The sequence below is a fragment of the Crinia signifera genome, chromosome 3, assembly GCF_055691185.1.
Source record: "Crinia signifera chromosome 3, ASM5569118v1, whole genome shotgun sequence".
Lineage (NCBI taxonomy): Eukaryota > Metazoa > Chordata > Amphibia > Anura > Myobatrachidae > Crinia > Crinia signifera.
The window spans coordinates 252285811-252301651 of record NC_139219.1 but is presented as its reverse complement, the minus strand read 5'-3'; the positions used below and the strand labels follow the sequence as shown (position 1 = coordinate 252301651).

General features: G+C 42.8%; 1 protein-coding gene across 1 annotated transcript in view; it reads left to right on the top strand.

The window, feature by feature from the left end:
* Positions 1 to 15841, top strand: part of SCHIP1 (schwannomin interacting protein 1) — a 400884-nt gene that overhangs the window by 72209 nt on the left and 312834 nt on the right. The window contains exons 2-3 of the mRNA XM_083177853.1: positions 2096 to 2160; positions 5761 to 5841. Of these exons, the coding sequence (XP_083033979.1) occupies positions 2096 to 2160; positions 5761 to 5841 (146 nt within the window). The remainder of the gene's footprint in view (positions 1 to 2095; positions 2161 to 5760; positions 5842 to 15841) is intronic.

Below are 15841 nucleotides of genomic sequence, written 5' to 3'. Positions count from 1 at the left end.
ATCACAGATAAAGAGTTTGGATTTACTCAGATCTCAAAATGGCATCTTATTGGTTATCAGCTCTCGTGTTTTGGATAGCCATCCGGATAAATCCAAACTTTCACTAGTTTGGCAAAAGGACCAAGAAAATCCAAACTGGCTCATCTCTAATCTGTGATGGGTTATGGGTGGGGAAAGTGGCTCCATTGGTCAGTGGCTTACTACTGGTCTGCATGGCCACACGCCATCTAGGTTGCCCTCACAGCTGTGTATGAAGATGCATGCACAGCTTGAAGAGATAAGTGTGCAGCCAGTATCCTTTGCCATGCAAGGGGTGAATTTACCAAGGTAAATGAGGGAACCAGGTGCTGGTATGAGGTGCTTTCAATTAGATTAAGATAAGTAGCTGCCAGTAAGTGGTTATAGTGAGCCACTGGGAGGTACTAGACAAGACAACAGAAATTAGGCAGCGCTGTATATGCATGCATGTGCATGGTTCCTCAGAGCAACCTTACATATGCGTGCACCTTTCACATCATTTGATGGTCAGTAACCATCGATAGATGTGGGAGGTTCCCACTGACATGCGAATGGATGTTTATGTGAAACATCCATTCGCATGCCGCGCGAACGTACGCATCCTGCAAATGGTGGGCCAGCGTACCACCATTCTCAAGGCGGGATCTGGTTGACTCGCAAGGATGCAAATTATTAATAATACATTTTAAAGCATTGTAAGAAGCAATTATTATTTTTTCTGTTTGATATTTTGGTACTTGTGGAGTATCACGGCTCCCACGACCTTGATCGTATGCTGATCGTATGCTAAAAAAACGCATCGCATCGTATGGCATCGTATGGCATCCGATGCGATCGCATACGATTTTTGACCAGAAATGCTCAAAAATCTGTAAAAATCGCATTGCATCGTATACCATCGTATGCCATCGTATGCCACTACATATGGCATACGATGCCATACGATGGGAGCCGTGATACTCCACAAGTACCGATATTTTATATATTTATTATTACTTCCTCTGTGTTTTTTTTTTTTTGGTTGCGTCTGATTTATATATTCTTGCAACCCTGGCCCTGACTCACCTCTAAGTCCAGTAGTGGTCACAACCCCTAATCAGAGGCTGATCAGCTCCGTTTCCATTACAGGGGGTGCAGCTCTCAGTGGGAGAGTGAGGGATAAAGAATCATCCAGATCGCTAGCTTAACTCCGGTACTCACTATTATAGTTTATCGGGGAAAGGGTTCTAATCATTTAAAAACAGAAATATACTGTAAGTGGGTAAGAAATCCTTTCCCTTTAAGCAAGAATTGTGCAGAATGAAAAGCAATATATTCTTCTGATTTTACTTCAATAAAACTGAGCTTCGCTGGAAAAATATTCAAGCTGTAGGCATTACTAAGTTCAAGAAGGCACCATTTATCTTCCTCCGGCTGCCAGTCATATCCCATTGTCACTCAGATGTTCCAAAGGGACTCTGGATATCTTGATGTATGCAGACATTTTAATATGAAAAGAATCATTTCAATGGCGTTAGAAAAATCCACTTGTCAGACGTCTCTGTTTATAATTCCTGCACTCTCCCTTTATTGAAGCACAAATGTATAAGCCACAAAGAACAAATGTAAGGAGAGTGAGTCTAAGGAGCAATTATAGCAAAGCTGGACTAAATGAGCATGAATGCAATACTTCTGGTGATGAAGATCATACAGCCAAGGTCTATGGATAAATGTGCTGAAATTCATTAATCCTGGTCTCACAGCAAACGGGTTATTGAGAAAAAGTCAAGACAGCAAATTAACTATTGACAAGGTCAATCCTGGAATAATCAACATTGATATCTATGGTACAGTATCCCAGCCTTTCCCTACATGCATTTCAATTCTCAACTGTCAAGGCTGTTGCCTTTATATTCTTGCCTTCATGTATTCACTAGCACACTCACTCCTGTATGCATAAAATGTATATTATATTTCATATCACTAAAATAAAGGTCAGTTCTCAAGTTCAGAAAAGCGAAGACAAGAGAAGTTTGTTCATGAAATGCTAATGAACCTGACGATGGCTCTTCACATGCATCTTTCTTTCTTATTACAGGAAGAAGTTAGTAGGCGTCAGCATTCTTTTGATAAAATCCATGATGGGAGCTGTTTGCTTGAAAGGTGAATTTTCTATTCATTTCTATGTGAAACCAAGAACTTGTTTCTTTTTGCCAAAACATATTTCTGCTCTTCAATTACTAACAGTGTAGATATTGCACAATGAGCTACTTTTAAGAGTGATACAATATGCCGGCAGTATAATTATTTCAGTATCACTGCATCTTGCAGTGATACTTTTTTATTTTTTTATTATTTCTTTATTGAATTTTTGAAAATGTAGAAAAAACAACATTTGGCATTGTGGACAGCAAATCAGAAAATATCAAATAGATGTAATACAAGTGGGTTATTAAACGTTAATCGTTAACGAATCATCAAAGTCTATATAACCTGTCCAGAGACATATCGCACATCTGGGATATATAACACACAAAAACACAATAGACAAACTGAAGAGAGGGTGTATTGAGAGGAGAGTGGGGGGAAGGAATAAAGGGAGGGAGTACGGTTGAGGCCTCAGCGAGTATGCCAGCCTGCCGTTTAGTTGTTGTCTGAGAACAATCGGGAGGAGTTAAATTCCAACCACGGATACCACACAGTTGTAAACACCTGAATCCGCTCTGTGCCACCCTCAGGTCCTCCATTGACATATACATGTCTATACGAGCAAACCATTCTTTTATTGTGGGAGGGGAGGTGGATTGCCAGCGCACTGGAATGACCGCTTTAGCTGCACTATTGAGAAATTTCAGCAAAGATTTTTTATAGGTCTGTATTGATCCTGGGTACAGGTTAAGTAGCCAGAACGAGGGAGTAGTAGGAATTTTGTTACCCACTATCATAGGCGTGCGCACGGGGGGTGCCGGGGGTGCACAGGCACCTCCTAATGACCGGCATCCCCCACATGTTTGCAGCACCTCATTTTCACCGGCAGCAGCAATGACGATGCTGCTCAGCCGGGCTGGCTCCTGGTCAGTGCTGCTGCGGCCGCATATTGTGTCCCCGCTGAAGCCTGCCCACCCGTGTCCAGCAGCCTCCTTCGTGTGTGCATGGCCCCCTGTTGATTGGCGTCCCGCTACTGTTGTTGATCTGCAGGAGCTCAACAGCAGCAGGACACCAATCAACAGGGGGCCGTGCGCGGACATGTGCACTCTTTCTTATGGGCAAAAGACTCGCCTGCCATGCTGTGCCTCTCCGTGGACTTTTGCGAAATGCTCCTGCGGCTGCTGGAGGGTGAGTGTGCCGGGGATGGCCACCAGGGAGCCGGCGTGTTTGTTGAAGCTGGGGGTCAGGAGGTGGGGGGAGGGTGTTTCACCATGATAAAGCCTGTCCTAGACATTAGCAAATGCCGTGGGCTGATTCAGCTAAGGCTTGGATTGTGCCACATGCAAAAATCTTTCTCAGATAATCCCTTCACTTCCCGTTTAAATAATCCCCATATGATACATAGTTCTGTGGCTGTGATTGTGTCTGTGAGTACATCTCCTGGGCTACTGGGCTGGGCAATGAGCACGTAATCCCCTGCTTGGCAATAAGCATGTAATCCCCCCCCTCTGGGCAACAAGCATGTAATCCCCACTGGGCAACGAGCGTATAATCCCCCTTGCGCAACGAGCATGAATTCTCTGGTATCAAGCATGTAACTCCTAGCAACGAACATGTAGGTAAGCTGTACTTATATGGCATTATATGTATTAGGCATTACGGTGTGTGGCATACGGTGTAATGGGCATCACGTGTATCAAATTATGTGTGTGGCATAATGTGTAATGGGCATCAAAGTTTGACACAAAATGTGTAATGGGCATCACGTTTTGAGGCGTAATGGGCATTATGGTGTCTGGCATAACGTGTAATGGGCATTATGGCATGTGGTATACTAGTAATGGGTGTGTGACGTGTATTATGCATTACGGTATACATTTTTGGTCACCTATTTAGTTTACATTGATGCACAATAGGTGTTGATAGACACGCCCAGTAGGTGGTGATAGACACACCCCCCGTGGTAATAGACACGCCCCCCCTTCATGGTGCACCCCCTAAGAAAATGGGCTGCGCACGCCTATGCCCACTATGGACTTAGTGATAGATAGTACTTGATCCCAAAAGGGGCGGAGAAGTCTACAGTCCCACCATATGTGTAGAGGGGAGCCTATCTCTTCGTTACATCTCCAGCATGTGTCAGGTACCCCAGGGAACATCTGTGCTATTGTAAGTGGGCATCTGTACCAACCTGAGAGAACTTTGTAGCTGGAAGAACTAGCAAATGTAGCCTGAAATATTTTTGTCCAGGGCTCATCCTCTAAGTCAATGGGAAGGTCCCTACCCCAGGCAGAGGCAAACTTAGGTAGGGAAGTATATTTGTGCTCAAATAAAAGACCATAGCCCCCGAGAGAAAATGCGCGGGGCGCAATGGTGAAAGGCACATGCTTTCAAAAGGGGTCAGAGATCTGTTGGCAGCCATGCGTACATCCTTCTCCTGTGCATAATGTTTTAATTGCAAATATCTCCAAATCTCAGATGGGGGCAGCTTCCATTTGTCCTGCAAAGCAGGGAATGACATTACTCTGCCCCGTCCATCAGCTGGCAAGCCCGCTGAACCCCGTGTTTTTTCCATGTATCAAATGCAGAACTGGCCACTCCTGGAGGAAACTCAGGGTTATCGAACAATGGGGTGAGGAGGGAGAGCTGAGAGGAAACGCAGGAGAGTTTCCTTAGTCTATTCCAACGGGTCATGGTGGGGCCTATTGTAGGGTGCGGGATGACCCGGACTCTAGACTGCCAAGGGTAGTGTTCTATAGATGTTTGCAGTGATACTTTTATTCTGCTGGTATCTACCATGACATACAGTACCTCCCCTATAGAATGGTGTCTCTTCTATGTGGCGCTCTCTCCTGTTGCTGGCATCCAGGTTAGATCCCTTGGAATGTGCATAGTTCTTTGGCATGGCAGGATTGGATTGGATTGCTGTGATAATCTGTTTTAGTGGTTCTAAATAGTGCTAAAGGGCATTATGACCTTTTAAATGGGCAAATATGTGCTCATCTTTGTCTATACATTGGCTAGCCACTAGACAAGTGGGTTTACCAACATTACCTTCACATTCTATTCTGAAACATGTGATTGTTATTATTGTTTGTTCTATTTATGGCTAGATGTGGCCATTCTGAGGACCATGGAGGGGGTGGAGCTAGGGGAGGGGGTTCCGGTAATGCAGAAAAACCTCAAATAGCGTCCCCCTATCTAACAGGTCCACAGTTTTCACAAAGGAATGTAGCCACGCTTACCTAGTAATAGGTGGAGAAGGAAAAATCTATTGACAGACCCAGGTATATTAATAGACTTTCTGAATTTAGATGTCATGCTTCCAGTATGAACCATTTCCTTGGTAAACAAATACAGTACAAATACAGTACATGGTCCTGTTTTTCTCTTTTCATTTTCCAAATTAAGGTTGAGTGAATTAATTGATGTTAATGCTGCTGTCTATTACAGTATTTCCTTTTTGAATTTGCTATTTAATTCATTATCTCTCTCTCTCTCTCTCTCTCTGTCTCTCTCTAATCAGTTTAAAGTTTGAAAAAAATTGATTAAAACTTGTCCTAAATGTCTGCAGCACTGAAAATGTCATTTGCCCTGTTTTGTATGTTTGTACAGCCACCAGGATGAAATTGATGTAGATAATAACACTGAGAAATATCTTGGATGCCAGCAACCACTGGAATCCAAAGCAAAAATGTAAGTGAATTCTGGTTATAAATTGTAAATCTTTATGTGGGACTCAAATGAAAAAAAGAGGGAGACTGGCTCATAGGAGCATATTGCAAGTCCATGACAACATAAAAAATATAAAATGTATTTTACCTTTTATTTCCCGTAACATGATTAAGTGCTGGATTGTAAAAGCACATACTGTGCGGCTATGCTATAGTTTGTACTTAACCTCTTCTGCAGTGCATGTACTATATTTCTTGCCTATAAATAAACATATTGTGGACTGTGGAGGGATTTAATGAAGTGCTGGTTTAGTAGTTAGTACAAAACCACCAAACTTTGCTGACCTTACATTTCACTGCTTTACAGGCCATTATCACTTGCAGTTTAGTGAACGCCACCGCCATTCTATAGTAGATGAGGGCAAGATAATAAATGTAAGTCATCACGGACTCAATCTGGTACTCCTGGCGGATGGGTACCAAAGTTACAAAAAAATCTTTGCCCCCTTTAGTAATTTACTCATTTTAATTAGACTTTTGAAACTGAACAGATGTTTGCCCCTCCTAGAGGTCTAATATTGATGTTATATAGCATGGCCCACTTAGAGAAGTGTAGGCTTTATATATATATATATATATATATATATATATATATATATATATATATATACATATATGTATATATATATATATATATATACATATATATACAATGACATGTAAGGTTTCAGTCTTCTCACCTGTCCAAGCCACCCCTTGTTTGGGGTATTTTTCATTTTTATGTTGTGGAACTGCAAGCAATTCTGCAATTTGTAGTCGGGTGTCTATGTTAATATATCTTGTTTTATTGATATCTTGGGGGGAATTTAATAGGATGAGAGATTCAGAAAGTGAGAGATTTGGTAAGAAATCTCCAGGTTTTTTAAAGCAGCAATCATTTACACGGCAAAACCAGTTTGATTTTGCAGTGTAAATGATTGCCGCTTTAAAAAAACTGGAGACTTCTTACCAAATCTCTCACTTTCTAAATCTCTCATCCTATTACATTTCACCCCTTATGTATTTTCGATATTGATAAGTAAAAGTATTTTGTGGGTAGGGGAAAGGTAGACACTCTCTTGTTGTGGTGGCGCTCTTGTTAATATATAAAACTTAGCTTTTAATAGTATAAAGACAAAATCTAGGGAAAAAATCTTAAATTAAATGGACACGCACAACATAAATAGACAAAACACTGAAAAAAGAAAAAATATAAAAGCTATGTTATTCAAAAAATTGTGCTTAAAGGGGTTAACATTGAGTGCCGGATGACGCTCTGACAGTCAGGATTCCGACGGTCATTAGTCTGACATCGGAATCTCGACTGTTAAATGCACGACATTTGGATCCCAACTGACAGGGGGTCCATCACCCCCACAAAGGGAGAATAGAACCTGTGATGAGCGTAGTGTGGTGAGTGTTGCCCCCTGTTGGAGTCCCAGCCGTCGAGACTCTGATGTCGGAATCCGACTGTCTGAACGTCATACCACACCCTTAACATCATATCATCTGTATCTCAGTATGCCACATGAGCTCTCCCACTTTGGGTGGTATACAATTACCCATGGTTAAAGTTTCACCCAGTGCTATCCATTTAGCTTTGATAAGTCGTCCCGAGCTTTGGCTTATCGGCAATTTGGTTTCACCATCTCTGAAAGCAGCCCCATTTTTGAGAAACATCAGGGAAAAATTGCTCATAATTTCAGTTTTTCAATCTCCATATATTTCTTCTCACCGAATTGGATAGCCCCTTTGTTTGGTAATTAATTGTTTTGGTGCCAATACTGCTGCTCCCAATCTGTGCAACTGTCACTGTGCCTCTTGCTGTACTGTAATTATCCATACAGCCTGTTTTTGCATGATGGAGGCAGTCGGAGGCCTCCTAGATAATAAGGGCAGTGGGAACGTCTAATGCTAATGGGATGTCCCTTATAAGGGTAACAAAACATATTTGCAAAAAGAGGGAGAATAGTTGGTATATGATACATATATAGCATGCTGTCGACATGAACATTAAACTGTAGCAGAAACCACCAGAATATATTGAATAATAATAATGATAATAAGCTTGTACACAATAATGATAGTAAACGGTACTGAGGTCCTGTATTCTGATAATTGTGGAAGTGGTGGTAAGCCTGATAGATTCCTGCGTCTCCTCCAGCATCCATTCTACAGATTTATGGTCACTACAATGTGTGTTTGCTGCAAGCTAGCTGACAGGCAACATTGAAATAGCACCAAAACCATCACTTTACTGTAAATTAAATGTTTATTCTCTGATAAACCATTTCCACATTCCCTTTTCCATCATCATTATCCATTAATAGCAATCCATCAGTGAGCAAATCAATACATTGGCCTCCTCAGGATGATGAACCGTGATATGTGCAGTAAAATGTTCGCTCCTCAAGACTCATTTCATGGGTACATTTTTTAAATACCTATTTATAATCACACCGTACAAATCGCATAACTCCCCAGAATTACTTCCTTCCTATGCAATGGTTGTTCATGTGGATTGATTTGTCTGAGGTTTACAATACCATAATAAAATATAGATAAAAGCACGTCAGACTTTGCTGCCATTACTACGTTTAGTGATTGGACGGCATATAATACTGGTCCAGTTTCTATGTATTTCTAATCTTTCAGAAAAGGACAAGGTTAACTGGAACCTTATCCCCATGGGGCACTCAGTGGGGAATTTCATGCAGGACAAATTTACTTTTTATGATGAAAATAAAATTGTCAAATCTAGCTGTAGGAGTATTAGAAAGATGATTCTTGCTGCAGGTGACATTCTCTTTACTTCCAGAAGAGTTCCTTCCCTGTTGGAGTAACCAGTTAGTCTTATAGCTTTATTGATTTCCCAGATAATAGAGATCATATCTTGAGCTACGGTAGATGTGTCTTTTTGTGATGCAGTCAGCATCCGCACTATGGGGCTAAGGCTGAGTTGGATGAGGTGAGGTGCATCCAAAAATAAAGCTCTAAAATCTTGCGTGTAAAAATGATGTATAATATACTGAGGTGTGTGTAACGCAAAATCCATCCAGATCTGTATGTATGTATGTATGTATGTATGTATGTATGTATGTGTCTATGTGCCCTCTCCCCTCAAGAGCTTTACCTTCCTTTACTTATACTGTTATCTGCTCCATGTTCCCCACAATGGCACCTAACCCACGGCTTTCTAGTTGCTGGCATCCCCCGCCCACTACCGTCCCTCGCTCCCTGGTTCTCTCACAGGTGTCCGCTGCCCCCCTGCTCCCTCCACCTGCAGCTCACCAAGAGTTGCTTGGGGATTTGTGATAAAATGTCTTTAGGAGGGTGCGGTTGTTTGCAGTTGCTGCCGGCGGTGTGTGCTGTGCTCGGTCCTGTGCCCGTAATACACGTTTAGCATGGTTCCTAACAAAGGCCATTGGGAAAAATATCAAATTTACGACCACCAATGGGTGCTTTCAGGGCGTGCCAATGAGTATTGTGAAAAATTATATTTTGCAATTTGCACCGACGTGCGGCCTGCACAGGTGAGCTGAGACTTGTACTAACCTCTCCCGGCACAGACTACAGGGATATATATATATATATATACACAGCACAGACTCTGTCAGTGTACCACCACACTACACTAACACAGTCAGACTCAGCAGGTTGTCACTATCAGCAGTGTAGTAGTTAAAACTGCTACACTGCTGATAGTGACAACCTGCTGAGTCTGACTGTGTTAGTGTAGTGTGGTGGTACACTGACAGAGTCTGTGCTGTGTATATATATATATATATATATATATATATTTATCCCTGTAGTCTGTGCCGGGAGAGGGTAGTACAAGTCTCAGCTCACCTGTGCAGGCCGCACGTTGGTGCAAATTGCAAAATATAAATTTTCACAAAAAAAAACTACTACACCAAAAACTACTACACTACTATTTTCACAAAAAAAAACCTACTACACCAAAAAAAAACTACTACACCATGCAGGTTGCACAGCGCCAGGGAAGACAGCCAGACGTGCACACTATTCAATCTCCTAGACTGGAGTGAACATGGCACCCGCCCGGCCGTCCTTATATACATATAGTGACAATGTCCGGATCTCACAAGATCCAACAGCGGGATCTCACAGGCGCCGGAAAGATGCGCTCTGTGTTGCGCGCCGGTCTCCGGCGGCTGGTGGAAGGGATCAGCGCGTCCCGGCTGCGCGTCGTGACATCACGACGTCTGGTTGCCCGGCAACCAGAGACGCCGGGGGACGCCGCAGTCGGGCACAACCTCCGCCCTCCACCTCTTCACGTCCGGGTAATCCCGGAAGCCGGGACCAGCAGCGCAGCTCGGCTGCGCGTCCTGATGACCCGACGTCCGGTTGCTCAGCAACCAGGGACGCCGGGGGACGCCGCAGTCGGGCGCAGCCTCCGCCCTCCATTACTGTACGTCCGGGTAATCCCGGAAGACGGCAGGACCCGGCATTAGGGGGCATGACGCGGCGGCGTCGTTGCTTAGCAACGGACGCCGTCGCCTAGCAACGGACGCCATTGCCCCCTGGATTAGGGCTGCTATGCTAATTACCCGGCGCCCAGCCCACCATTGGACCAGGAGGTGGGCTGGTCTACCTTATATCCTGACCAGTTCCTATTTAAGGGCTTCTGTGTCTCACAAGCCCCGCCGGTGATAGCTCCTGTGACAGTGGTTTCCTGTCTGCTCTCTGTCCCGGCTCCAGGGAATTCTGGTTGAAGCATTCTTCTGGTCTGTACGTCCAGCACCTCCCTGGTATTCGTGAGTACCCCTTTGGGGCAGTTCTGTTCTCGTATTATCACCCGTCCTGGGGTTTAGCAATTGTTTTCTGACCTTGCCCAGCGGCTTGCTGGCAAGTACTTTTGTCCGGTCGCTGTTATCGGATTGCCTGGTCCACAGGTCGTGCTCCCGGCAGTTCTTTCTTTGTTTAGTGTTGTTCTTGTCCTGTTTGTAGTGTGCCTTTTTCGTGGTGTATTTTCTTCTGTGCATGCGACTCTGTCGCTGGTGGTTGGCGACTAGGTCGCTGGCGCTTAGCAGCATAGTTAGCTGGGCAAGTGGCCCTTTGTTAATTTTCAGTCAGGTCCCTTAGCTAGTTCTCCTCTTGGCTGTACCCTCGGGAGGTCCCGGTTCCTTGTCACACCATAACTCCTGGCTGCACCGGAGTCAGGGCGGGCTTAACTCGCCCTTTAAAACGTGGCAGCTACAGGCGAAGCCTAGTTCAGCAGGAACCGGTTACCTAACTGTGGGGGCCAACAGAGACAGAGTAGGGTCTCGCTGTGGCTGTTCTAAACAGCAGTCCCGGCTACGGGTTCACTCCCGACAAAACCATAACACTCTGAGTATGGGCTGGAAAACCCAAACAGGCTCATGAACGCGTTCGGATAGGGGGGTGTTCGGGGGTGTCTGGATCCCAGAATCAGGACGTGCTCATCTCTACTTTTAACCTCAATGTATGTGAGCATATTACAAGTAAAAAGTATTATTTATACTTTGCTCATTGGTGCGTTTCTTTCTTGTTTTTTGTGTGTGTGTGTGTATATATATATATACATATATATATATATATACATATATATATATACATATATATATGTATGTATATATATATATATATATATATATATATATATATATATATATAGAGAGAGAGAGAGAGAAAGATTCAGCCTGGCACTCCACCTTAGTTGCAGCAGCCACGGGTGCCTCCTGGATGATGAATGTAGGCTTTAGCTGGAAACAGACAGTGGCACTCCGCGAGATGAACTTAAAGTGATTTAATATATGTGTCCAACATTTCGACCGAGTAGATCACAGCTTCACACCGGCATTCTCAGGAGACGCTGGAAAGCCACACACGGACAGCCGAATACGCCAGGACTCTGGCATGCCCAACTAGTTTTGTCACCGGACGGACTTCTTCAGGGGGGTGTTATTGAGTATAAAAGTTACCTTGGTAATGCTAGAGACACACCCCCTGAAGAAGTCTGTCTGGTGACGAAACTATTTGGGCGGGCCAGAGTGCTGACGTATTCGGCTGTCCGTGTGTGGCTTTCCAGCGTCTGAGCGTGCCGGTGTGAAGCTGTGATCTACTCGGTGTTGGGCGCTGTCTCCAGCGGTGTCCGTCTCGAAGTATCCACCGTCCCTCCATGCTGATGTGCTGTTACATTGTGTTGCTGGCAAGCTGATTATCCCTTTCTTCGATATATGTGAGCTTTTATTTCCCAGTAAAGTTGTTACTTTTAAATACTCGCAAAGAGAAAAGAAAAAAAGTACTCTCTGTTTTTGGGGGCACGCTTTGAAATTAAAACTTAACGTTTATTTATAACTTCATTAAAATGAATTTAGACATGACAAGACAGACATACATAAAACATATACAAATTCCTGAGACTTCAATTAGCAGAGTTCTCCTGGTTAGTAGCTACCAGTCTCACACAATTTTTGAGGTACCACAGTATATGGAGTGGACCGCGAATATTTGTTTATATGGTAATATGATTTATTTTACACAAATATCACAATAGTTTTTTGCTTTTCAGGCCACTCAAAATTACATTTGACAAGAAGATTCTGCTAGGAATTATGCTTTATTATATAACCATTGACTGGTGTATGATTGAAGGGAGAATAGAAAGAGAAGAAAGAGAGAGAAGGAGAAAGAAGGGAAAGAAAAGGGGAAGAGGGGGAAAGAGAGAATTTTTAGTAGATAGATAGAGAGAGAGAGAGGAGAGAGGAAAGGAGGTGGGAGTACACCCCTGCAGTTTGTTTGTGATCACAGTGACTGCTGCTGATTGCTGCTGATTGCTCTATCTGCCTGGCTGAACCAGACTGTGCAATTGAGCGGGTCTTTCCGTGCGACAGTTATAGATGAGGGTATGAAATAGTTGGGCTGTTGAATCCCTCTCTGTTAGGGTGGGCGACTCCCTGGTTGGCAGGGCCCTTGCAGGGAAATCTACCCTCAATCAGTGAGGTTTTGGGCCCAGAAAGTGTATAGCTGTAAGAGACAAAATTATTGCCTTGTAGGGTGTCAGTGCACACTGCTTTCTCCCACTTGCTTTGCAGTATTGGTGGGAGAGATGAGCGGTGAACCCCACCTTTAAGTGCAATTTAGAAGATTCCCAGTTGCATAGAAAAAGTTGGAAAAAGTTGGAAAATAGATAAAGCAAAATAACTGGTGAGAGTTATGATAGATGGAATATGAGATATCAAAGGATCAAAAGAATTGTCCTTTAGTCACAGTATTATAGTATACATCTGTATATCAAATTTCCTTTTTCATAAATAAATCACTTTTGTTACAATAGTAAATAGTATTTCCAGTCACTTACTATATTCTTCTCTCTAAGAGAAAACAAATATAAATCTCATTCCTTAAATGTAGAAAAATGTCTGTAAGAAATCACTCTAAGTAATATTTCTAGTCTTAGACCAATCAACGCAGAAAAAAAGAGAAAAAAGAAAAGAGAAACAATGAAGCCCCTTTTCCTTAAAATGATTGTAGGCAAAAATCTGTAGGGTCGTATTTGCAATTGTATCTAATTGTTATTATGTGATCAGCCCCTTAATAGGTGTCTTACCACCACCCCGATAGCTGCCTGCTGCGGTCTAAGGAACAGTCAATCTGCTGCAGAAGAGAAGAGCTTTTTATTAAATCTGGACCTGATTGCAGTAATGGGGAGTCTGGTATCTCCTCAATAGCTCAAGGTGCAAAAGTAGTTGTGGGATAGACAGCTGTTTCGCGGAGGTCCCGCTTCCTCAGTATCCTGAGGAAGCGGGACCTCCGCAAAACAGCTGTCTATGCATGAGAGAAGGTGACCACAATAAGACTAATTTAAAAAATTAATCTAATAAACAATATATACACTTAACATCGGCACTCACCTTTCCTAGTTTTGGGGTGCCCTATGGATTGTGACCACATTGTTTAAACAGACATTGTAGGGGCTATGCACACACTAAATTAACTGATAATAAATAGTGGAGATTTGGTTCATGAATTGATCAATGCATTTAAGCCTGCAGCCCCTTTCACGGGACCCCACTTTTCTGCAGGTCCTAACACTATCGCTGAAAATGGCTACAATACACATAGCTAACACATCAATGTTTGATTCCAGGCATGCTATCTGGTCTGAAGCTCACAGCACACTTTGCTTTTATAGGTGAGCAGCTACCAACACACCTGTCACTAATCATCTAGGGAAATGGTTAACATAAGCTATGGAATCTTAGTTAAAGCAGGGTGCATGAGAGAATGTGACCACAATAAGACTAATTTAAAAAATTAATCTAATAATCAATATATACACTTAACATCGGCACTCACCTTTCCTAGTTTTGGGGTACCCTATGGCTTGTGACCACATTGTTTAAACAGACATTGTAGGGGCTCTGCACACACTAAATTAACTGATAATAAATAGTGGAGATTTGGTTCATGAATTGATCAATGCATTTAAGCCTGCAGCCCCCTTCACGGGACCCCACTTTTCTGCAGGTCCTAACACTATCGCTGAAAATGGCTACAATACACATAGCTAACACATTAATGTTTGATTCCAGGCATGCTATCTGGTTTGAAGCTCACAGCACACTTTGCTTTTATAGGTGAGCAGCTACCAACACACCTGTCACTAATCATCTAGGGAAATGGTTAACATAAGCTATGGAATCTTAGTTAAAGCAGGGTGCATGAGAGAATGTGACCACAATAAGACTAATTAAAAAAATTAATCTAATAAACAATATATACACTTAACATCGGCACTCACCTTTCCTAGTTTTGGGGTGCCCTATGGCTTGTGACCACATTGTTTAAACAGACATTCTAGGGGCTCTGCACACACTAAATTAACTGATAATAAATAGTGGAGATTTGGTTCATGAATTGATCAATGCATTTAAGCCTGCAGCCCCTTTCACGGGACCCCACTTTTCTGCAGGTCCTAACACTATCGCTGAAAATGGCTACAATACACATAGCTAACACATCAATGTTTGATTCCAGGCATGCTATCTGGTCTGAAGCTCACAGCACACTTTGCTTTTATAGGTCAGCAGCTACCAACACACCTGTCACTAATCATCTAGGGAAATGGTTAACATAAGCTATGGAATCTTAGTTAAAGCAGGGTGCATGAGAGAATGTGACCACAATAAGACTAATTTAAAAAATTAATCTAATAATCAATATACACTTAACATCGGCACTCACCTTTCCTAGTTTTGGGGTGCCCTATGGCTTGTGACCACATTGTTTAAACAGACATTGTAGGGGCTCTGCACACACTAAATTAACTGATAATAAATAGTGGAGATTTGGTTCATGAATTGATCAATGCATTTAAGCCTGCAGCCCCCTTCACGGGACCCCACTTTTCTGCAGGTCCTAACACTATCGCTGAAAATGGCTACAATACACATAGCTAACACATCAATGTTTGATTCCAGGCATGCTATCTGGTCTGAAGCTCACAGCACACTTTGCTTTTATAGGTGAGCAGCTACCAACACACCTGTCACTAATCATCTAGGGAAATGGTTAACATAAGCTATAGAATCTTAGTTAAAGCAGGGTGCATGAGAGAATGTGACCACAATAAGACTAATTAAAAAAAATAATCTAATAAACAATATATACACTTAACATCGGCACTCACCTTTCCTAGTTTTGGGGTGCCCTATGGCTTGTGACCACATTGTTTAAACAGACATTGTAGGGGCTCTGCACACACTAAATTAACTGATAATAAATAGTGGAGATTTGGTTCATGAATTGATCAATGCATTTAAGCCTGCAGCCCCCTTCACGGGACCCCACTTTTCTGCAGGTCCTAACACTATCGCTGAAAATGGCTACAATACACATAGCTAACACATCACTGTTTGATTCCAGGCATGCTATCTGGTCTGAAGCTCACAGCACACTTTGCTTTTATAGGTGAGAAGCTACCAACACACCTGTCA